A 25,849-nucleotide genomic window follows, 5' to 3' on the forward strand; every position below is an offset into this window, starting at 1 on the left:
AAATAAATTCTTTTTAACATTAGCAGCACTTACCATTAAGTGACTTCATGATAGCATAGAGCAGGTCCTTGACAGCAGTGGACACACCTTCATGTCCAGATGTAGCTGGGCAAGAGACTATTACAAGCAGACTTTCCAGAAGTTTCCTGTTAGAGTACAAAAAGAAAAACATTGGGTTATTCTAGTTGTAATCCATACACCCCCTATGGAAGACATGACCATAATATTCCACACAGGGGGTGTAGATTTCAAAGGGAAGCGCCCATTATGGTAAACCCATTTGAAATTCACACTCCCTGTGTGGAAGATTAAGGTCATGACTTGCATAGGGGTGTATGGCTGGAATAGCCCATTCAACAAAAATGGACTTGATTCTGATGGCACAGTTCAAGGACCTTCATTCAACAAGTATAGCATAAAAGTTGTTGGGTATGAGGTTTAATACTCAACATATTTATAGTTCATTCTCTGACTGTACAAACATTCTGAGGTTAAGGAACTGTGCCGCAACAGATGAGCATGTCTGAGGTCATAGCAGGTGGTCAGGCCAAAAAGATTAGATTGGAAAGTTTGGACCTCGCCATCTTTTGTGCCATTCTTTGAGGGGAAAATATAGTGTCCCTCCAGCTGGTTTTACCATGTACCTGACAAACTTTCTATAGTACATGCTTTACAGTTGTGATCTGCATTAATGAATAGTTTTGATTAGGCATGCTAAGTATTTAAAGGTGGTTGACCTGATTGACAGCCTCATCCCCCATCAAAGTTGAGATTTTGGCACCTAAAGAAAGCTCATATTTTTCCTCATTACTCTGGTAACATGTCAGACACAAGTGTCATTTTGATGTTTTGGCAATAGGTTTCCATGTGAGGTACATGTTCATGCCCTAAGATGCCAATCATATTACACCAATCCTCATCGAGCTTCACTGGCTGCCCGTCGAATTGTGCATCCAATTTAAACTTGCTGTTCTGGCTTTCCGTCACTTCGATGGCACTTTACCACCATACCTGTCATCTGTGCTTTGTACTTATCAAACTTCCCGCTCCCTTCGATCATCCTCAGAAAAATTACTCCTCGGGTTAACCTTAAATCAGCCGGTGAACGCTCATTTCATTTTGCTGCTCCTACTGTTTGGAACTCGCTTCCAAACAACCTTCGTAACATCCCCACACTTTCTCAATTTAAATGTCAGCTTAAAACCCATCTCTTTCGTCAAGCTTTTCCAGATTCACAGAATTAATTGCTTCTTTGTTTGTTTGTCTTTCTCATGTGTTTGCGCGCTCTGAGTTCCACGGAAGATTTTGCTCCTTAAAAGAACCATTCATTATTATTATTATTATTATTATTATTATTATTATTATTAAGTTACTGTATTTCTACAAGTATGCCATCAGTTATCACAATACTTGTGCAGCCGGTCCCTGTGCTCAACCGCCCACACAGGGATCGGCTGCACCGGCACTGTGATAACCGATGGGGTCCTCGTATAAATACTATAACTGATTATGAATTATTGTTGAGATAGCCCTTTACAAACAAAATACCCGTGCTACAATGTTTTATGAAAATTTTCGAGAAATTTGCACAAATGATGATTTTATACATTTTGGATTTTTTGTTTGATAAAACCAAGTGATTTTTTTTACTCACTACAATATTTCGTCCTATACATCAGAGGACTTCATCAGGTATGACTGATATGGTCATCTGATCCACTTTCCCGGCAAACAAGTTTCAGTGGTTTCCTGTGTTCCTTAGTCTCTTTTGCAGACTTCAGAAGACATGACTTAAGAGGTATATGAGTAAATAAATTCACTTGGTTTTATCAAACAAAAAATCCAAAATTTCTATTTTCTGAACAAACCTGAACAAAGTTAGAAATGATGATTATGTTTTCCAAAATATTCAGTTTGTTCAGTAACCCCATAATTGACATTACACATGGTGGTAAATAGTAAAGCAATCTTACCTTGATTTAAACATGCCAAAGAGCACTGGGTACGGGTCAGCTGTATTGGGTGGTCCCGTCACTTTACATGTGGTAGGGAAAGCCTTAAGTGGATGTTGCACCTGAAAAATATGATACAAAATAAATAAACCAAGTTAATAGGGTTATAAATGTTTCTAAATTGTCAAATCGCCCTGCAAAAATTGTAATGCTATATTGGGACAAAATGAGGTTGATTTTGGTATGAAAATGGCTAAAAAGAAGATGCATATCACAAATTTTGAGCTGGTTGAAACCTGTCTCCTCCTCCCCCGTCAGTATGCAGCTACCATTTGCATGTGACATATCTAAGCCAACATACAATGGTACAAGACTTGTGTGAGTTCCTCCAAGCATTCAATAATCGCATCTATCTCAGTGCTACTAGCTGAGCTAGCCATCAACCATACCCAACCCCAACACCCCTCCCAAATGCACCACAACACAAATGTCAACTTACAATGGTAAAAGATGCTGCGTATAAGACTTGTGTGAGTTCCTCCAAGCATTTAATAATTGCATCAATCTCAGTGCTACTAGCTGAGCTAGCCATCAACTCTGCCCAACCCCAACCCCAACCCCAACACCTCTCCCAAATGCACCGCACCACAATTGTCAACTTACAATAGTAAAAGATGCTGTATACAACACTTGTGTGAGTTCCTCCAAGCATTCAATGATTGCATCAATCTCAGTACTGCTAGCTGAACTAGCCATCAACCCTCCATCCCCTTCAACCGATTCCCCCTGGCTGTGATCCATCGGCTCTGGGGTAGATGCCTGGGACCTCTTCTGTGCCCTCTCTGCAGCAGACGTTGGTTCCTCCCCTGGTTCTGATTTGATGAGGGGGTCGCTGATTGTAGGTTCGTCCTGGGTTGGTTTCATGGATGGGAGCGATTGAGATAACTTGTCAATTGGACTGTCTTCAGGGACATCCTGAAATGCGGTTTTCTCAACAACCCTGTGTGGATTTAAAAGAAAGGGATATGATTAGTTTGTGTGAGTATATGAAGGCTTTAAGTGCACTAATAGTGGCAAGTTAACAGGTGGTAAGCACCCGTGGCTCAATATATCGACAACAAAAAATGAAACATCGCAAGTCCAGCTTATTATATCTGTATGCTTAAAAGTATATTTTACCTATGATGCATATATATAAATTATAAAGGTACTATACAAGATTGTTTATCAGTCAAGTTAGCTCAATCGATAAGGCGTTCAAGTTAGCTCAATCGATAAGGCGTTCAACTATGGTGCGAGAGGTTGCAGGTTCAAACCCTGGCGGTGCCTAGTATGCTCTCGTGGAAAAATTGAGTTAACTTGAAATTCACCTGGACAAGGAACTTACTGATAATTGTCTCGTTGTAACCCGTACAAAACTCAGGGAGCTGATCCTGGTTGCGATCCCTGAATTGTTGAATGGTTTATGGAATGATGTGGGGCCGTAGTGCTCAGCGACAACCTGTAAAGTGTGCTGAGGCTTGTGAATCAACGTCTAGGTGTTTTGCCTGTGCGTAGCACACTATAAATCACTGCGCTTTTTTCTTCTTTTTTTTCATAATCAGACTACATATTACAGGCAATTTGAATGGGGTGAGAGCACACTTGTGCAAGCAAAACAAGTGTTGTGTAGAAACCAATACATATCTATTTGCAGGGAGTGTGATTTCAAATGGGGTAACCTGAATGGGTGACTCCACTTGAAAATCTACACCCCCTGTATGGGAGATAATGGTCATCGGGGTCTAATTATTCTTACATGTCAACGTGAAAATTCATATCGACCACAGCACTAGTTTGACCAGTTCCATTTAGCTTTGCTTGCATGTGTCACATTCAGATAAAAAATAAATAAAAATAAAAATCTTACCCTTCCATAGTTTCCTGCAATCTTTCCAGTACCTCGTATACATGAATCTTCTTAAGTAGCGCTGTTGCCGCGGTGACGACCCTTACCGCTTGGTTGCTAAGCAACAATTTCAGAATCTTCTGATACCCCGACGTAGGTGGTTGTGGGTCTGCGTCTTGGACATTCATGGGAGACTTCAGGATCGGCGAGACTTTCTTGAAGCCCAAAAATCGCACAATGCCTCTTTTCCAGTTTGTAGTACTGTCAAGAGCTGTTTTTAATATAAAATGTACGTAATAAAAAAAGTGTTTCATTCAGTCATTCATTCATGACAAATTGAACTCCTACTCCAAGTGCATGGGTGGATTAGTTGCCTCCCCTAAGTAAATGCTCATTTATATTTCATTCTTAGTTAAGTGGTGGTGGCTTAGCTTGTTAACCCAGAATGTTGTTGGTTTCTGCATGCCGTCTATCACACGGTAGATACATGTAGCACTAGTAGCAGCTACTAGTACCCGTGTATGTAATGTGTTCTAGAGCGTAATACACGAATGAGACTGCAGTAACCAGAACTGAAACGGTAAACATGTTTCTTTATTTCAGAAAAGAGGAGGTTTTCATGACGGAATTAATTTTTGCTAAATAAAACAGTGGTTAGTTATTAAAATAATATTTAACTGACTAAGAATGAGAATAAACAATTTTTGTTTATTACTATCCTCTACCATGTGATAGTCTATCACACTGTAGGGAATAGTAAAAGCAAAAAAATCCTCTCGTTTATTCTCTAAACATAGTGAACAAAATACTTTGATGTGATCAAGCTAAACGAGTCCCTTGTCGAGCAAAATAAAATATCAGTTTTTACATTCATCATATGAGCCACATTCAGAGCTTTATTTTGATGAAAATCTTGTAACAATTGAAGTTACTGTTCCAGAGATATGGTCATTAAGTGTTGCTCAAAATGTTATTTTCAAATGGGGTTACCTGAATGGGTGATTCCACTTGAAATTTCCACTACCTTTACAGGAGATTAAGGTCATGTCATCCATAGGGGTTGGAATAGACTAATGTGAGGGTACAATGTGTTGATCAAAACGGTTTTTTAGGCCTCATGTCTGTGTTGAGTGTGTCATCCCTTTATGACAGCTACATACAGGATGATTTAAAATGAACTGTACCCAACTTCACCCAATTTTTTTATATATTTGCAGAGATTGTACATATTAAAAAACTATCATAGAAAGCAGTGATAAGTGTTCTGTATTAGAAATTTTGAATTTTGATAATAAGCGGATTTAGTCAGAAGATATCGCATTTTCAAGTTATCATCCCATTTTTAGACCAACACATGGAACTAAGTTTATCTGTGTTCTCTACCGCAGTAACAAAATGCAACTACCATGCATGACCACGTACATGTACAGCAAAACCAAGACAAATTAATGTTATTTCGCATTATTAAATCAATAATATTGATATTCAATTACAATGTCAGGTTTGCAAAGATTACATGTTAAATAATACATGTAGAACAAAGGACCCGTTGACTTGAAATTGTAGAGGGAAATTTGAATTCAAATAGAAATGGTGCTGGTGCAATATCCATACACTCGTAATTGAGACCTGATTTTTTCACCAATAATAGGAAACATAGTCTACAACCCTATTACAGCTTGCAAATATAAAAATATTTAAATGTTGGCAAGTATTTAATTTTAATTGTATTTATTTATCAATTCATCTTATTTTCTTCTTTAAATAAACACACGCAATTTATGTTCAACTGGAAGTGTTTGAGGGCAGTTGAGTGAGCAAAATGCTGTAGAATAGATAGTTTGAATAAAATACTCATCCGTGTGCAACATCAACATTGTTTTTGGTGTGTTTTCTAAGAATGTACTTTTCTTCAGAACCATTAGAGGTAAAGACATAATTTTTTCATCAATAATAGGAAATATATTATCCTGTTATAGCTTACAAACACAAATTATTTAAATGTCGGTAAGTATTTTATTTCAATTTTTGAAGTTGGGTACAGTTCATTTTAAATCACCCTGTATAATAGTGGACAACTTCATTGATAAAATGGTCTATTCCAGCAGAAATCCATACACTCCCATATGTAAGACTTTAATTTTCCACACAGGGGGCATAGATTTCAAATTGAGTCACACATTCAGGTAACCCCATTCGAAATTCTCACTCCCTGTGTGTAAGATTAAGGCCATGAATTCCATAGTGAGTGTATGGATGTCAACTGGAATATCCCAATTGTTGTTGTACATCTAGGCTTACCTTTGATAGCAAGTACTTTCATAGAGGATGCCATGTGTTCAGCAAACAGCAGCTCAAACAGACTCTCCTGTACATTGGCAAGCTGGCAATGGAAAATATGTATAGGTTAATAAATGTGTAAATAAATGAGAAAATATACAGCCTGTAAGTGAAAAGCGCCCTCTTTGGCAATTAGAAAATACTGTCTTAGCTCTCAAATGCCATTGTTCTGTTCAATTTGCTTGTTTTAATCTCGAGATATGTTTAGTTAACAACGAAAGGGTAAAATCACAATTGTGCCACTTTTACTAGGGAAGAGGGCTGTACATGTAAACAATGATAGCTGACGTTCAATACATGGTTTGCATTTTTCTAACATTTGCTCTGATTGGTTCCCGCTATCTAAGGCAAGAGAAACAAATTTGTTCTATCTTTGGATCGACCGTCGATGCTGGTTACTAATGAAATAACAACTAATTAATCAGAATTCATGCTAAATTTATACTTTTCAATATCAATACAGACAAATATTTGTATGTTATCATAATTAATAATGGTCAATTAATTGATTTCGTAAATAATAAGGATCGACCAAGCATCGATGGTCGATCGAAAAATCGAACTAATTTGTTTCTCTTGCCTAAGAGTGTATGAATTTAAAAGAAGGGTTTGTCAATGTGTTATTTTGCTATAAACATCATGAAAATTTATGTAAGCAGACATTGTTTCTTAACAATTCTGCCCGTAAGTCATCTTCAGGCATATTTGTAAAAAAACCTGTACTGCGCAGGTCAGCAACTAATCACACCACGCCGTTGCCCTGACATCAGATGCAAACTAGTCTTTTTAATTCGGTCTTCAAATATAATGCCAGCAATTGAATTCAAGATAACTCTGGTCACAAGTCATTAGCAATGGGTATATTGCATTTAAACTCCATACACCCCCTATGGAAACCATGACCTTAATCTCCCACATAGAGAGTGTAGATTTCAAATGGAGTCATCCATTCAGGTAACCCCATTTGAAATTCACACTCCCTATGTGAGATTTTAAGGTTATGTCTTCCAGAGGGAGTGTATGGATTTAAACTGGAAGAGCTCAAACTTGGCCACAATTGACAATGACTGGTATAGTGTTTACATATTCACTGGCAGTATTTGATCACCCATTAATTTATCTTCAATCACTGAGACTGCTGGGCAGAACACTCAGATACACTTACCACCAATTGATCAGTAATCTCTGGGCCACAATCGCACATGGCTGTTACCATTCTCATGCCAGCTTTGATCTGCCTCATGTTGACTGCTATAGGCTGGGTCAAGGCTTTGTCCAGACTTAGAGCTTCTTGGGTCCATTCAATCAGCATGTGGACCATCTCAGGATCCAGGTAAGCTAGGGATGGATTCAAGATGGACGGAAGTTCTTCTACGGATCCAACCCACCTAAAAAACGGCAACATTGATATAAATCATTAGTGTCCAATTCTCGCGTTTCAAAATAAAGGCGCCGCCAGCGGTTTGCGATGTAATCGTGATGTATCATGGGAAAAGGTCGACATCCAAGTCAGCGCAATACAAATATTACCATGCTATTACATAGGAACACATGATAATATTTTTTAGTTTGTCAAAATAAAGGTGTTACACGCGAATCGATACTCAATAATACTTAATAATGTGATTTGAAATGTCCACAATTAATTTTTTCTCTATCGATTTGTGTGTAATACCGTTGTATTGACAAACTAAAAAATATTGTCACATGTTCCTATGTAATAGCATGGTAATATTTGTATTGCGCGGACTTGGATGTCGACCTTTTCCCATGATACATCACGATAACATCTCAAACCGCTGGCGGGCGCCCTTATTGTGAAACTCGAAAATTAATAAATTTTAATCAGATGGACTTGTTCTTAAAAAAATATGAAAACATAACGTTTTATCATCATAGTACCTATCATCCCGTTTTACAGCAACAATAAATTTTGCAGGACTATTAGGCCTACTTTTCAATTTAACATTATCTTAGGTCGACATGAGTGGAACGGCTTTATGACTAATGTATGACCTATTGCCAAGCAACTTTCATTTTCTAATAAATTAAATATACATTAATGTATTACTTCAAATAAAAAATCTTCAGCTAGAAATCTATACAGGGTTCCCACTTCCCACACCTTGAAGCCTTTAAAATTTAAGGACTTTCAAGATCCAAAAGCATGATTTTTAAGGACTTACCACAACACAAAAAGCTGCGTATTAACGAAAGTGACAGCTCCTCTCCACTCCCCAAATTTTGTCAACATTATACTTTAGGTAAAATTCAAATTTTCAAGGACTTTCAAGGACCCTGTGCAAATTTCCAGGACTTGCAAGGCCTTGAAAAGGACTTTCAAGGACCGTGGGAACCCTGTCTATAGTGCGTCTCATCTCAAGTTGAGAGTAACACCATGATGGAGTAGTGCGTTTACGCAGTTGTGTTGACAGCGTGTGGACAAATCGCCTTTCTACCCGTGTGTACGCCCGCTGGATTAGGTTAGCCCATATAATTTGAATCACACTGCAAAATTCATTATGGCGTTACTCTCAATTTGAGACAAGACACGCTATAGAGGCATTTCTTTCATTATATCTTTAGAAATTACAAGTATGGTCATTTAATTACTTTGTTTTAGGAATATGTTTACATATATGTGACATGATCAAGGGGAATGAGTCACATGTCGACCCAGGTCGAAAATGAGTTTTACATATGTTAATAAAGAGTACATTTAGGGGCTTTCAGAAACAGAAAACCCCAAACAAACAAAAGAATTTTAACACTTTCTTTGTCAATATCTCAAAATCGATATTGGCGACATCCGACTCATTTCCCTTGATCGTGTCACATATTACAGGAAAATTCAATTTATTTCTTACTTTGGTCCATGATCATCATCCCTATGTGCATTAAGTATGGAGACAACTTTCTTGGCATCCTCTGATAAGACAGGTGGTATCCTGGGATCTATCTTGGCTTTCTCTGTCTCGTATAAGGTTTGGTCCGGTGCAACAAATGTCTACACAAAACAAAAGATTATCAGTAGAATTATTCTTTCCAAAGACTTTGTTCAACTTGGCAAAGTGGGTTTTTTGTTACTGCCTGTGTCAATAAAGTCCCAACTTACGCTTGTGTACATTCACATAAACACGCACCAGTAACACATTACGCAAAGTGAAATTAGTGCAAGTGCTGCGCCCAACTATGTGCAAGCCATTCTATATCTGTGATAATTTGGTTCAAGGTTTAGGCTTGGAGAGGGAGTCGATGAGGTGTCATTATCCAATTACTTAGATAATAAAAGAGTCGAGATGCATCGTGTAGATTTCCATAATTATCTTCATTAGTTCATATAATAATATCAATGCATAAACATCTTAATATTCGATGTGAGTATACGTGAATCTTCAATGTTCACTTCAGCTAAAAGCTGCTTATAAATATATGACTGCTCTCTTTAAACCCGAATCAAAGAATGCTCCTTTTTCTTTCCCTCAAAACAATTAGTATTTATTCCAGTCGCGTCTCGCTTGTTAGACTCGCGTAAGCTTAGACACGATGGACGCTGAAAGACCAGGCAACAAATGGCGCGATTAAAAACGCTAGATAAGCGGAGCTTGATAATTAAAAATTAAGATCTAATGATCAATTGGATTGATCATGACAATATCAATAAACAATATTAGGAGTCTTGATATTTATAAGTCGTATGAAGCATAGAGGAGCCATTATTGGAAGACTGAGCTTTCAATACTCTATACTCCCTCTCACTTCAAACTCGGTGGTGATGCAAGTACTTTTCCGCAGTAGGACCGCAAGTATGGCGATAAACCTGCCCATTAATATAAGGGGATTTTTGTTAGTTACAGTATGACCATACTTGTCTACAAAGCAGTTGGAATGATAGAGAAATTAATAATTGAATGAAAGTTGGTGTTTCACAATGTTACAGCTTGATTTCTTGTGTAAAATACACTTCCAATACGTATCAACCATGAACAATGCTGTTCAAATTGAATAGACACGTCTTTGCTGTTTAAGATTAACAATCAGTGCCACAAGTGCCAACACTCACTTCAGGTAGCAAAACATATTAGGCTATGCAATTTCAAACTGCGTAATCCGTTTGAATTTGCAACTTTTCATATCGCACAAAATTTCAATCAATCATTCATTTCTGGATAATTCCGATACAAAAGTTTGGCATCACGGTCATAGTGCAGCTAACAAAATTCTCCTTATAAAATTGGATATTCATACATAGTAGTATTCACTAGATGGAAGAATTTTTGACTTCAACGCTTCTAAATTTGATCGCTTACCATGCAACGCTTGCACAGTACCAACTGCGTCCTCAGCTGGATGTTATGGCTCTGATGATTTATGGCTTGACAACCTTGGATGACGTCACACTTTTTGATGATGTCATAGTGCAGCTAACAAAATTCTCCTTATAAAATTGGATATTCATACATAGTAGTATTCACTAGATGGAAGAATTTTTGACTTCAACGGTTCTAAATTTGATCGCTTACCATGCAACGCTTGCACAGTACCAACTGCATTCTCAGCCGGATGTTATGACTCTGTTGATTTATGGCTTGACAACCTTGGATGACGTCACACTTTTTGATGACGTCAAAAGGCAAAAGAGGACCAAACTTGAACAGCGACACTGGACTGGACTGGACTTAAATCCAGTTTGGGACAACCTTCTCATTCCCAAGACCACCAGGGGACAAGGAAAACACCTTAGTAGTATTGAAGTTAAAAAATTCTTCTCATCTAAAATTCTCCTTGAATTCATATCAATGTTTTTAATAATTCCACTCAAAGTTATGACCCCATAAAGAAGGGGGAACTTCCTTTTTTACAGGTGGTTTATAATTAAAATGTATAAAACGCAAATACCTTGAGGGCAGTGGTCAGTTTTGACATTGACAACGTTGTCATTTTGGACTATGAACCCCGTTGGTTTGAACAGGGAGTCAAAGAAGCAGTATGGGTACGAGCCGAACAACTGTCCTTCAACAGGAGCGGGGGCGTTAGAGTTAATCTGTCACATGATTGGGATCGGGTCATCAAGCAACTTCCTCATCGATTGACCTTGGATGACCCTAAATCATCCACCCAGCTGAAGGCCAAAGGTTTTGGCCGAAACGTCGGTGATTCCATCTGACCAAAAGGGAGTTTTTCTGGTTGACCAGATTTAATTATCTACTAATTATAAAAACACACACTTACAGTAAGAGGCATGAGTTCCATCTGGTAAGGGTTGAATGGCACCAGGTCAGGCCATGGCTCATCTATACCTTCTAACTCCAAGGGGTCCTGTGAATACTTAACATAAAATCACATCCAATCAGACAATTGTGACACGGTTCAAAATGCTACAGAATGTGCCAATACAATATTGAACTGTGGCACTGAGAAGGAGACTTAAGTGTGACACGATCTGGTCCATGAAGGCCAAAGGAGGCATTTTTGAAAACTGAGTTACTATAACTATTACCTTATCCAAGTAGGCTATCAAATACTGAAAACACCAAAGGTCTAGCATAATTGGTTTTAAAGTTAAGAAGTGTTGTGATATGTATTTTATTGTGTTTTACCTACATATTTTTGCCTTTATGTCAATTTCAAATTTGATGCCTTTGACCTCTAGGACCAGATTGTGTCACATTTTATAGCAAAGCTTCAGTGGGATCTTAAATAATGCCTTCTGCGGCGACAAAGTTCTGTAACCCCAGTATGCTTGAACACTCTAAAAAAAAACCCTCAACTTGAAGTCAACCTTTGAGCTTTGCTTGTTGTATGGATGTTATTGAACTACATGTATGACATTAGTAAGCTCCACAACCCAATATACCAGGAAACAGTTCTATAACCCCAATATACTTGTACACTCATAAAATGCCCTCAGATATATTGGGTACCAAATACTCGTACCCCACAACTTAAGGTCAACTTCTTCAGCTACATCATTGATGAACTATGACTTTGGGAAGGAGCCCATTTTGGAGCCTAGTGCTTACCGCTTCCTCTAAGAGTGAATCCAGGCTGCCAATGTCACCCATATCCTCTTCATCACTTAAGATCTCCTCATAGCCCGCTTGAGACATATCCTCACCTCCTAAGTCCTCACGATCGCGAGGATCTCTGACGAGTCGCTCCTCTGTAATCACAATAACTTAAATTTAAATCAAGTTTCCATACAAAAATATGCTGAATGTTTTTAATTCACAAATTGTAATTTTTACCCAGAGTTGCCAGCGTACATAAATATTGAAAAATTAAAAGTGGGTCTGACCAGGGTTTCGAACTGGCAACCTTCGTAATACTAGTAAGTTGCTTTAACCAACTGAGCCACAGAGGCACGCTGGAGAAGAGTGGAAGATTGAAATCTATATGTGGCTCCATATATAGAAAAACATTCAATTATTGTACTTCATAATAATCATAGTGGATCAAAGACATTCCATATCTATGTAAAGTCCAACTTTTTTTTTTAATCTTAAAAAGATAGGACTCTGCACTGGCCTGAGGCCAGTTACATGAAAAATCATGGTAAGCGAATTATGTGCTATTCTGTATTGATTTTCCAAAGTGCTTAAAATTTAAACAACAGGAAAGCAGTCTAAACAGTGTTGAAAATAACAAAGATGCTTTCAAATACTTTAAAGCATAGAAAATGCTACAGAGCATAGAAAATAAAATGAACCCACTATTAAAATCTTTTAGAAATGTATTCAGCCACCCAACAGTCACCTGTTTAAAAAAGCCTGAAACATCCACGGACAATTGGGCATAATCGGCCAATTTGGATGTCAAGCACCGGTTGCTGTAGTTTGAAAATGAAATAGGTTGCTAAATTGCCATTTTAATAATATCCTGGTGTAGATTATTCATCCAGTAGTTCTAAACATTATTTTGCGATACATCTAATATTGGAACGAAAATTTGCAACTCACTTTGCTATGTTGTGTACGAAACCATCAAACTTTGTCAGGCATCAGTTATCCCAGACAAGGAGGACAGGTGGTTTGAGAGAGGAGTCAGGGAATCCATATATGGGAGAGAGTGGAGGAGCCCGCCATAAACTCCTCTTCCAATTGTCAGACGCATGGGACCCGGTATTAGAAGAACTCCCCGCCTGATGTCACACCATTATTAATCAGATGCCTGATGAAGTCTTGATGGTTTTTCGGACGCAACGTAGCAAAGCGAGTTGCAAAGTTTAGTAGCATGGATACTGATATTGGACTCTGTCATTCTTGAAATTTGCTTAAAAAGTTACCTTTTTCAGAGTCTTGGTTAGCAGCGACGTAGCTTGCGACACCATCATGGCGTCTTCATCCAGTGTAGTGTTTATGGGAAGCCATAGAGATAAAGACACTAAAACGTACACTCAACAGGGACACCGGATACGACCTGCCCGCCATCTACAATGATCTGCTGACACTTGACCACCCATCGCGTGATCATGTGACCGGAGGATTGTAAACACAACGCTGAATGAAGACGCCGTGATGGTGTCGCAAGCTACATCGCTGCTAACCAAGACTCTGAAAAATGTTACTTTTTAAGCAAATTGCAAAGTTTAGTTTTAATTAATGCCATTTTTTAATTTTTTTTTTCAAGCTCAAAATAGGATGGAATTGACTATAGGGTGAAATTGATTATTGGATGAAGTAGAATAGAAATGACACCCCCGAATTAGTATTACCCACCTTCATTAGCTTCAATATCCGAGTACTGTTGTTCAGACGATGACCTATCAGGCGTGATGGCCTCAAATAGTTCCTCCTCATTGACTTCCTCCTCAGGAGCAGTCCTCTCTGGAGGAGGTACTCTTGGTTCCCGAGGCTCTTTCCTAGAGTCCTTCTCCCTACTCTTTTCTCGACTCCTTTCTCTGCTACGTCTGGATGACGAAGAGCGACTATCGTACTCGGGAGTTTGTGGCCCTTTGGGTTCTCCCGGTGGAGTTCTTGGACCTCTCTGTTTGCGAGAGGATCCTCTATCTCGGTCCCTATCTCGATCTCTATCTCTCCCTCTATCACGACTCCTCTCCCGACTCCGCTCCCTGCGGCTTCTTCTATCATCTTGCCATCTGTTGTAATCCGGTTCCGGTTCCCGCTGGTCACCTCCCCCTTCCCATTCCTCTTCATCCGGTTCCCATGAATCTGTTGTCTCCCATGTGTCACCTTGCTCCCAATCCCTAGGCGGTGCTGGCTCTGTTGGTTCCCAGACTCTTGTCGTTGGAGGGGCAGGATCGCCAGTCGCCCACTCCCTTGGTGGGGGCTGCTCACCCTGCACCCATTCAGGAGGTGGGTGTGGGGGAAGTTCCCCACCTTCCCACGGAGGAGGAGCTAAACCAGGCTCTGGTTGTTCCCAAGTTCTTGCTGGTGGAGGCGCCTCTTCAGGCTCTGGAGGCTCCCAAGAGTCCTGAGTCTTCCATTCAGTGCCTCCTTCCACTGGATTTGGCCATGTCTCAGATGGTCTCTGTGACTCCCACGTATCCGTAGGAGGCGGAGGCGAAGGAGTTCTTGGTCCCCTACGAGTACTCGGTTGACTAGACGTCACCGGTATTGCATGCTGTTCTGGCGGAGTTCTTGGTCTCTCAATTCGTTCAACTACCGGCACCTCAGCAGGGGGCCTCTCAGTTCTATCAGGGTGTCTCTCAGGCAGTCTGTCTGGCAGTCTGTCTGGTAGTCTATCTGGTAGTCTGTCTGGGTGTCTGGATTCATGTCTGTCCCTTTCAGGATGTCTTTCTGTATGTTCAGAGTACCGTGGACGTTTTGCATCTTGTTCGGATTTGTCTCTATTTTCCCAGTCCCATTCCACTGGTTGTGGTTGTGGTTGATGTTGTGATGCGTCGACTGGTGGTGGGTGAGCGGTCTCTTCCACTACAGGAACAAAAAATAGAAAGAATCAAATTAAACAATTGAGTTCTCAAAACTTGTCTGCTTTAAGGGGGTACTACACCCGTGGCCAATTTTGTAGCAATTATAGCGCATTGGCGACAAAGTAAGATATGTATATTATAGGGGCAAGGACTACAACTACTGCACTGAAAATTCAGCAACTCAAGGCAAGTAGTTATTGATTTATTGATCAAATATTGGTTTTCCTCATTTTTGACTGTAACCCCACAACTGTTGTCTGTGCTGAAATAAAATTTCCAGTGCAGTAGTTGTAGTCCTTGCCCCTATTATAAACATATCTTATTTGTCACCAATGCGCTATAATTTTAGAGAAAAATGCAAAAATAGGCACAAAATTGAGCAGGGGTGTAGTACCCCCTTAACCATTTCCTTGGGTGATTGGGCTATTCCATTTAAAATCCACACTCCCCTGTGGAAGATTTGGGAAATATCTTCCACAGAGGGAATAGAATCAACACATTAGCAGATCCATATGAAACTCACCATCCCACAGTGGAAGATTCAAGTTGAATCTTTCTCAGCGGGAGTATAAAATTTAAATGGAGCTGCATAAAGGGAGTATGAATTTTAAATGGAATAGCCCTTTAAGTGTTATTGACTTCATTAAAATTTCCTGAGAATCCAAGAAACTGTTTGTTCTATTTATTTAAATGACAATGAGCATTGTTTTAACTATCTACACACCTGTATTGACTGCAGACGACAAGTTCCAAATTTTGTTTAAAATTTTTAAAAAATCAGAATTGTACATTTTTCATGATCATATTTTGTATCAGCATGCCAAATGCATTAAAATCACTACAAACAAGCCCAGTATTGGTTCAGTGGTTCTTGAGGTAGCTCCTGATATTTACATTATGTGACATACTCATGCGCGCAGGCGTAATTGATTGAATTGCACAGTTTTGTTACGCAGGCAAACATGATGACGATGACTGCTGGTACACTAAACAACTGGTTCCCAAATGGCATCAACATGTTAGTTTTCGTACTTGGCACTCAAAAAGCAATGAAACATCTTCATATCATATAATAATAATAATATTATTGGATGGCTAATTTTTGTGCGATACGAGAATATACCGCATGAGCCATGAAAATACCAAACTCGCCTCCGGCTTGGTCAGTATTATCATAACTCATGTGGTATATTCCCGTATCACAATCAAAGCCATCCAATATTGATATAAAATTGGATCGATTGAGCCCATATTTATTGGTCGAGCTATGAGTTTTAAAATATTGGACGAGACTAGTCGAGTCCAATATTTTAAAACTCATTATTATGTTTTGATGAATCCAAGTGTGTGAAAATATTGGATCCAAAAAATAATAATGATAAAATTGGATTCTTTACGCCCAATATCTATTGGTCTCGTTATGAGTTTAAAAATATAGCTCGACCAATAAATATGGTCTCAATCGATCCAATTTTATATCATATGACCTGTTTCCACACACATACAAAAAAAAAACATATACAAAAAATAAATGTAGATATTTATATAGCGCTTTATGCCGTAAACAGCCTCAAAGCACTTTACATTTATACCGCCGTTATTAGAATATGTCGGAACCACGTTTGCAGCCTACAAATGGCGCAGGGTTCATCAGTACAACAACTGTGACTACCCCTAACAGCTTCCCATTCACCTGGGTGGGATGAAGCAAGCGAGACAAAGCGCCTTGCCCAAGGGCGCAACACGGTGGCAGAACGGGGACTCGAACCCACACACGTAAAGCAAGCTCTCAGATTATGAGTCCAAGGCAGTGTTGCCAAAACATTTTCGTACAAGTTGGGTCAAATTGGCTTGCCAGGCCACGGTGAATAGCCCAATTTTGATCAACTCCAAAAAATCACCCAATACTGGATATTTGGAGCGGTTGTACCCAACCACACAATTGGGGGAAAGAGCACATGATAAAACTTCAGGCACTTACTGACTTATCAATAAATGGTCACAAAAGTCACTGTAATTGCAACTTGGTACTACATAGACTAAAATCCAGATTGTCCATTTTGGGATTTTTTTTAAATTTGCTGTATGCATGTAAAATCTGCTGTTTTTTGGCCCAATATGGATTGAGAAAAATTGCTGCAGGCTGGAAAATAAGTGGGGGCCAGGGGCTATTTAGCTCCTGGTTCACTGAAAATAGCCCCTGGTTCCGCGCGCTAAACCCCCTGAACCAGGGGCTATTTTTTTACAAAGTAGCCCCTGGTCCGGCACTTCTTATTTCCCAGCCTGATTGAGTGAGGTATCAAAATGTGCACAACAAATTTTCCATGAATAGCCCCTGGTTCATTGAAAATAGCCCCTGGTTCCCTGTTTAAACCCCCTGAACCAGGGGGATAAGGCCATCTTAATTTAATAAACACAGCCAAAAAAGAAAGTCTCCATTAGTTCCATCCCCATTTAATCAGAGTCTGATGAGTTTATGGCAAAATAATTTATATAATAGTTTTCTATACACTTTCCCTCAAACGTTGATACCAAATTTGATATGAAAAATTTAATCATCATGAGCATAGGAGCCGTTGTTTGGAAATTCGTGCAATTTAAAAAATGACAAATTACGAATTGACCACGCAAAATCCAATGCATGGTATCAGCTTATTATGTGTCCTGAAGCAACCCGTACATGAATCATTGCACACTTGCCTGCGCACAATTGAAAGAGCGGGTTATTTGATTTGCATTTTGACATGCATGGGTAAACCTTTAACCTACCGGCCTATTCAGGCGACGTAATTCTTGGTACTCACGCTAGCTCTGCTACGTGATACAATTCCCTATGTCATTTTTAAAATTGCGCGAATTTCCAAACAACGGTTTCTATGCTCACGATGATTAAACTTTTGATATCAAATTTGGTATCAACATTTGAAGGAAAGTGTATAGAAAACTATTATATAAATTATTTTGCCATAAACTCATCAGACTCTGATTAAATGGGGATGGAACTACTGGAGACTTTCTTTTTTGGCTGTGTTTATTAAATTAAGATGGCCTTATCAACCAATTTATTTTGCTGCCTTACCTGGACGTTTGATCCCATGTTTTGGTGGTGGCGGCGGCGGTGGTGGTGGCGATTGTGATTTTCTTTCATCCCTTGGTTTGGAGACGGCAGTCAGCATGCCATATATGGCAATGGTTAGTTTATGATACCATCCTCTCAATACCACCCCATCAGTCGGAACCTGAATGCAAAAAAAAGAAATGTTGCAGGAGTCAGTGTTTGTGACAGTACATACATATTTTATTTATTTCCATCAAAATACATGCAAGCAACTTTAATAAAACAACAAATTAAAATTTTTAAAAAGATGTAACAAAAGGCAAAAGCCTGAATTAAGCATTACACCACCTTAGAAGAAATATTATAGGCTAATTATTATAATACTAGAATTAAGAATTACACACAAACACAGTTACATACATTACACACAAAAACACGAATGTCTCAAGCAACAAAAGCAAAGTAATGGAGGAAAATAAATCACAAATATAAATCATTCGATCAATAAGTCAGATTTACGGATGTGATAAGAAAATAGTTTCAACAAATCCTAACCAATTATACATGTATCAAATACTGGTACATAATTTACAACAAAGATATATTACAAAATGTATATGCTGAAATTTTTCTCCATGAGAAAAGACGACAAGCGCATCAATCTTCAGGATTGCCAAACATGTGATATGGTAGCCCAATTGAGTGACTTTTGAAGACTTCAGTCCATTTCCTGTCCTATAGAAACCGATGATTAAGCGAAAAATTGGGCAACTTTTCAACACTGGATACTGCAAGTGATAGACGGCCAGGTATCGACTTGATGACCCGGTCGCATGCATTAGATATAAGGGAGTGGAGTCCCCCTCCCTTGTTTAGTGATGGTTGCTCAATACACTTCCACATATGTAACATAGTTGCAAAAAGTAAGTTCCAGTATTAGATTTATTTCCACAACTGTGCAACTACTGGATGACAAAGAACATTATCTCATTTTTTGTACAACCTTGCATGTCACATGGCGAAATTGTGTACCTTCAAATTAATTTACCACACGCCCAAAAAACATTGATTTACATGTTGTGATGATAACACACACTCACCCCTACATGCATAAACCTGTAACACTGTAAGGTTATAAATGCCCATAATTGCTCCAGTATTTGCTGGTAAATGTCGCAGGTACATTATTTGGGTCCAAGGCGTAACAATCCAATATTGCAGCTTTACAGTGTACATTGTAGCATTGGGCTATCCCACTTGAAATCTGCAAATCCTCTACGGAAGACTTGACCTTAATCTTCTACACAGGCAGTGTGAATTGCAAATGGGCTAACCTGAATAGGCGATTCCATTAGAAATCTACACTCCCTGTGTGGGAGATCATGAGAAACCGGATATCCACTAAATTGATAACAGGTGTCGGCTCTTTAAGTTGTTCCTTGTTATGCAAATGAGACAGTTTAAGCTTCGTAGCATTTACAGTGAGATTTCGGGGCTTGTTCTTTGTTATGCCAAGACCTTCACTATTTCAAGGCAGTTTCTACAAAGGTGAATGAGCACAAGTAGTGTCTACCCACAACTATTTGGTGCAGACTAAATATCACATTTGTGTACTCAGGCAATGTACATTGTAATGAAGGTGATATCTTCCATAAGGGGTATGTGGATTTCAAATGGAATAGCCCATTACGCAAAGGCTATTCTGAGTCTGAAATGAAATGAAATGAGTCTGGACTCTTTGGTCCGAATGCACAAACACGTTAGACCAGGACTAACCATGGAGGTTAGAATTAGGGAGGGATCCCTTTCACTCTTTTCTCCCCTCCTTCACTCCTAGCAAAGTTCAAAAGATGAACTACAGCCATATAAGCTATGTATTTGCCCTTTTAAACAGGATCTACAATAATACAGAATAAGGTATGTAATTACTAAGAAGTTCCCTCTACGTAACACTAATCTTTATAGTTAGACCAGTGCGGGTTTTGTGCATAATGGACCTTAAAGTTTAATTTTAAAGTTTAAATTTCTCATTCCCCCTGTTGCATTACCTTTGATTTTGCCACAAGTTGAATGTCGCCAGAATCTTTGTATTCCAGAGTACCCAGCTGCTCAAAGATGGCTGAACCTGGCTTGCTGAGATTGTTGATGAAGAGCTCTAACTTGAAGTTACCTGGAGTTGTTTGCCTACATAAATAACAGAAAAGAATACTTAAAGAGGAGTTCCCCAAGGATCTATTTTGGGCCCTTTATTATGTACTATTATGTTGCCATGCAGAATCTGTGTATTCCAGAGTACCCAGCTGCTCAAAGATTGCAGAGCCTGGTTTGCTAAGATTGTTGATGAACAGCTCTAACTTGAAGTTACCTGGAGTTGTTTGCCTACATAAATAACAGAAAAGAATACTTAAAGAGGAGTTCCCCAAGGATCTATTTTGGGCCCTTTATTATGTACTATTATTATGCCAGGCAGAATCTTTGTATTCCAGAGTACCCAGCTGCTCAAAGATGGCCGAGCCTGGTTTGCTGAGATTGTTGATGAAGAGCTCTAACTTGAAATTGCCTGGAGTTGTTTGCCTACATATATAACAGAAAAGAATACTTAAAGAGGAGTTCCCCAAGGATTCATTTTGGGCCCTTTATCATGTTGCCAGAATCTTTGCTGCTCAAAGATGGCTGGACCTGGTTTTACTGAGATTGTTGATGAAGAGCTCTAACTTGAAGTTACCTGGAGTTGTTTGCGTACATAACAGAAAAGAATACTTAAAGAGGAGTTCCCCAAGGATCAATTTTGGGCCCTTAATTATGTACTATTATGTTGCCAGAATCTTTGCATTCCAGTGTATCCTGCTGCTCAAAGATGGCTGAACCTTGTTTAGTGACATTGCTTAGGCCCTTACATGCAATATGTCGCCAGAATCTTTGCACGCCAGTGTAGCTACTAGCTAGCTGCTAAAAGATGGCTGAATCTGATATACTGAGATTGTTACTGAAGGGCTACTATAGACCACTTGACATCATTGTGTATCAACAAAGGCGAGGGACTCGTCTAACGATATGCTCAAACGAACCGCTACCCTGTTCAATGGCTTTCTTGTACTATATGAAATGTGGTGGGCGATTTAAAATGCACGTGCCCTGAGCAAACTACGATGCGTACGCACACTGCAGGGCAAAGAACAATAGAAATTGCCATAATTTGCGCGCATACTGCTGGGCAATGACGTCACATGTCAAGTGGTCTATAAATAGACATATTTCACCCTAATCTGGCATCTTCTGTAAATGTCTGGATGTGTCCTGGTGTCATAAGGTATCACAGGATCTTTGTTTTAATGACCCCTTAATGACCTTTGACCCCAAATCTATTAACACCCATAATCCAAAATGCATATATGTATGAGCATTTTGTTTGCATACTTACCCCAATCGAGTTTCTTCCCTAAATTCTGGATGTGCTCTGGAGCCATGAGGTATCACCCGCACTTCCTGAATGCACACCGGCCATGGAAACTGCACAAGGTCTAAATTCAATTCCTGTTCAAGTATAATATAAATTTGAGAACGGGTGAGAACCTGCTTATTTTGATACTTCATTTGGCACTTATCTGACTTTATTATTTTCCCATGTTATACTGAATTGAATGAAAAAAGAGAGCATTTCAGAAGTGTCAAATTTGGGCTATTTCCTCCTTCAGGGTGATTCCTATCCTACCGGCTATTCTGACGGGCCCCATCATAGCGTGACAGATCTACACTCACCCTCTGTGCTCATTTAGCGTGTTTTGAGAGAAAAGCCTGTCACTTTTGAAATGCTCTCTTTTTTATTCAAATTGGTATAACTTGGGAAAAATAAATCACATTGTACCTCTATGATGTTAAAAATTCTTCTTTCACACTTAAAAACATGTTTCGATTAAAAAAAAAATGTATACTTGATAGCTTTGCACATATATATACCGTATGTCCAGTATTCCACTGGTCTCTTATGGGGTGTAGCAGTTCTTGGAATCCAAATAAACACAAAAATCTGACTTTTTAAAGCTATTTTTGACGTATACACAAGTGTATGATGTACACACGTTTTGCAGGTAATTTACACCAGCGAATCATGCATTTTCAAGCGTGTTTGACATCTTTTTACTGTGTGACGTAATTCTGCGTTTATTCAAGATGGGCGAATTTCCCAAAAAACATGATCTATTTTTCTGAGAAAATTCCCATATTTCGTAATTTTTCTGCAACTTTTCACTTATCTGGTCATCTTTTCATGTGACGGAAGTGATGCTTATTTTTATAAAGGTATGTTTCTTGCTTTTCTGATTATTTTAAAATTATTTTTCAAGACAAAAACTCCCTAGAAAAATGGCCATTGTTTTCAAAAATCATTCATTTATCGAAGCCCTGCCCTCCTTCCAATACATTAAACCTTGACTCAAAAGTCTTTGGCAACCTTTTAACCTTGATGCAAAACTAAACCTTGATGCAAAATTTAAAACTTAGTCCTTATAGCGAGGGTGGTCTAAAAGTCAGGATCGCCTAAAATTTTGCTGAAGTGTAATTTTTGCAACAATTTTGATGCAATCGCCTGTTGTGATCGGCTGTGTTTAACTTCTGAACTTCCATTGGCATTGCTTTACACGGACCCCACGGTGTCATGCTTCACAAGCCTTCAGCGAATCCGACTAGATTTTGAATGCAATGGTTTCTAGCCTAGAATGTGAAGCTATCGGTGACGGTGAGCAAATTCTTGGCTAGACTTCTCATGCAAACTTGTGCATAAACAGTGGAGTACCGTGGCCGCTCCTTGCTGCCCCTTCCTCAACAGCCCGAAAAGGTTGACCCAATTTTTTTTTGGTCGTTTGAAAAGTGAAGAGCAAAAACTTTTTTCTTTACCGGTACTAATTCTTTTTGACGCCCCTTCTTCTTCCGCCGCCACTTCATTTGCCGCCCCTTTCTTCTTCCGCCGCCCCTTCGTTCTTGATGCCCCTTCGTTTTTGACGCCCCCTGCTTTTACCCCGGGGGCTGGCGCCCCAAAATATGCGCATGAAAAATTTAGTTAATGATTTTATTTAATTGCCCAGCGAGGTCACGTCACACTCGGTGTGACGTGCGAGTGTGACGTGCCCTGAACTCCCAATAACTTTCGTAAGCGACAGACAAATTGCAGGAAAGCGTGCCAATTTAAGCTTCCTGTAATATCTATTGCACATAACATCCAAAGTCACCAACTTACCAACTTCAATATGCACTTCAAATACAGCAGACCAGCTGTTAATTATTACCGATCCTGTAGAATAACTTACATAATCTTCAATTTCATGGAATCCCGTTGCTCAGAATTGCAAATGTCATTTTTATCTGTCATCCGCTGTGTATGTGCTCAGAGATTTTATGATATGCTCCATAAATCACAGGTGTGAAACTGACTTTATACCACTCGCCGCTTTTAAAGCTAGCAGAAAAGCGAAGCCTCCGGCTACCTCGTGGCATGACGTCATCATGGACGTGTACAAAATTTCCGATGGGCGCCTTTATTTATTTGTAACCCGCTTCGCTTTTGTGATTGGTTGCAAACACCATTCATCGCAATCGTAAGCCAATCAATGAAGGCGACGGCCTTTACGGTATGAATTAATGTGACCCGCCAGTAAAGTACGCCTAACCTGATTGGTTTACAAAAATAATTGGATATTTGCTAAGCCAGTCAGCGTGCTCGATGCTTAACAACCTGGTCGTAGAGGTTTTTTTTTTTTTTTAATAGGCGAATTCACATGGTGATCCAGCGATCGAGTATAAATTCAGCATGACTTCTGCTCTAACAGGTGCAATAACAATATGTGGACACAATCAGTGACATTTACACAATGCAATAATGAATTATTTATGACATGCATGGGCTGGATTTTACGATCGAGGTAAGGTTTTCGGCCTGGCCCTGCGTGAATATCGTTAAGCATCAAAGAATGACAAAGATACTTGCGATGACCAGTTTTTTGCGGACACTTTGATAACAGGTAACTTTTATAGGTCATAGGGTAGAAACGATAGTTGTACAATTGTACGAAAATATACATTTTGTTATAGGCCTAAAATGTTTACAAAAATATATTAGTCCGTACGTTGTGCATGTATTCAGTTGTTCAACGTAAAACCTATGATAAACATTGTTTGTTTTTTGTTTCTGAGCTGAATTCAGATTACAGCTTACCGAGAGACGGAAAACACAGCTCACAGACACAGTGAGGGCCGACACAAAATGAAAAAATAAATAAAGAAAAACCTAGGCTATGAAATTGAAAAAGGACTTCAAATCAATCATAGTTATTCATACGGTTATTATGACAAATGGAAATGAGACTTGTTTGTTGTGTTCAACTTTTGACAATTTTTTCAAAATCGTCATTGTGAAAATCCCGGTTTTGATACTACCAAGTACACCTTTGCACCGATGCAAGGGGGGGGGGGGAATAATGTGTATGAATGGAGGCACCCTTTGAAGCACTAGCTGGTGAATGCTACATGTAGATTGTAGAGCGTAGTTGCGTGCGCCAGTGCATGCGTGGCTGTCGAATTCGACAACCAGCGGTAGCGTACGGTTTCGTTCTACAGTAATTTGTTCAAATTAAGCCAACCTCAGCAGATTATTACACCTCTTGCAGCATCACCTAACTACAGAATATTCAAATTATAAATATCATGCACAAGAAACACATCTTACCTCTTTATTTTCATGACTAAATGTGTCGCAAAACAACAACTCTTCCTCTCCTTCATCCGCCATGTTTTATTTTCAAGAATACCGGTTACTTGATGATTGCACAGCCCTGGAATGAACACCGCATAATTGGTGTTGGTGATATCAGGGCGCGCACTTCAAACTCATGCAAAGCTCACAAAAAGCTACAAAAAAGTCCCGGGCAAAAAGTCAGAAAAGGCGAAAGGTCAAACACCATAGGTAACAGAAAAATGTTGTGATTGACTTTTTGATCCATCAATCTCAATAAATGTTATATACTTTTCATGATGCATAGGCCTAAATCATTTTTCAAGAAATTAATACCCATGTAAAAATTACATTTCTGGTCAACTGCTCAAATATCCCCCATAAAATGACATTTTCACCCATAAATCAAATGTATTGAATGAAGTGATGGCTTTGTTTAAATATCCATATTAAAGGAGTATTTCGTGATCCTAGCATCCTCTATTTATGTCATTTTTCATTAGATATCCACGAAAAAAACCTATTAATTTCAGTTGATTCCGATTTTGCGTTCGCGAGTTATGCATGATTATGTGTATTACACTGCTCCATAGACAATGCGTTGTAATTTCGTTCTGGTGCACCAGAACGAAATTCAAATTTCACGATATCTTTGCTAAACGAATTAATCTGCAAGAAATATTTTGTACATAAACATTATGTAGCCAGAGGTTTCCAGTGATATAAAAATCTCAACTTTTTTTGAGAAAAGTGGGGGATGAGGCTGTGGATCACGAAATGCCCTTTTAAATATCACCGTTGTCATGGAAACGGAATAGAACTCGCGTGTAACAACTTTGATAACATGACATAGCAGAAAAGATTCTCCAGACTCCCGGGTCCAGACTCTTCTGATCATTTTGATATATGATTTGTCCATTTGGAACATCTGTCCAACATCGCGAAAATTTAACGTAGCTGTTCTCCATTAGGCCTATTGCTAAATAAAATGTCA

At 39.0% G+C, this 25,849-nt stretch overlaps 1 protein-coding gene across 1 annotated transcript in view; it reads right to left on the minus strand.

The window, feature by feature from the left end:
* Positions 1 to 24,926, minus strand: part of LOC140144152 (protein virilizer homolog) — a 90,535-nt gene extending 65,609 nt beyond the window's left edge. The window contains exons 1-14 of the mRNA XM_072165983.1: positions 24,850 to 24,926; positions 21,553 to 21,665; positions 20,180 to 20,315; positions 18,153 to 18,312; positions 13,899 to 15,074; positions 12,204 to 12,343; positions 11,413 to 11,508; positions 9,048 to 9,187; positions 7,346 to 7,568; positions 6,142 to 6,223; positions 3,862 to 4,111; positions 2,616 to 2,952; positions 1,974 to 2,074; positions 34 to 146 (exon numbers count right to left, since the gene is read on the minus strand). Coding sequence (XP_072022084.1) covers positions 34 to 146; positions 1,974 to 2,074; positions 2,616 to 2,952; positions 3,862 to 4,111; positions 6,142 to 6,223; positions 7,346 to 7,568; positions 9,048 to 9,187; positions 11,413 to 11,508; positions 12,204 to 12,343; positions 13,899 to 15,074; positions 18,153 to 18,312; positions 20,180 to 20,315; positions 21,553 to 21,665; positions 24,850 to 24,912 — 3,130 coding nt within the window. The 5' untranslated portion in view covers positions 24,913 to 24,926. The remainder of the gene's footprint in view (positions 1 to 33; positions 147 to 1,973; positions 2,075 to 2,615; positions 2,953 to 3,861; positions 4,112 to 6,141; positions 6,224 to 7,345; positions 7,569 to 9,047; positions 9,188 to 11,412; positions 11,509 to 12,203; positions 12,344 to 13,898; positions 15,075 to 18,152; positions 18,313 to 20,179; positions 20,316 to 21,552; positions 21,666 to 24,849) is intronic.
* Between the last annotated feature and the right edge of the window lie 923 nt (positions 24,927 to 25,849).

The sequence above is a fragment of the Amphiura filiformis genome, chromosome 2 (genome assembly GCF_039555335.1).
Source record: "Amphiura filiformis chromosome 2, Afil_fr2py, whole genome shotgun sequence".
NCBI classification, from domain to species: domain Eukaryota; kingdom Metazoa; phylum Echinodermata; class Ophiuroidea; order Amphilepidida; family Amphiuridae; genus Amphiura; species Amphiura filiformis.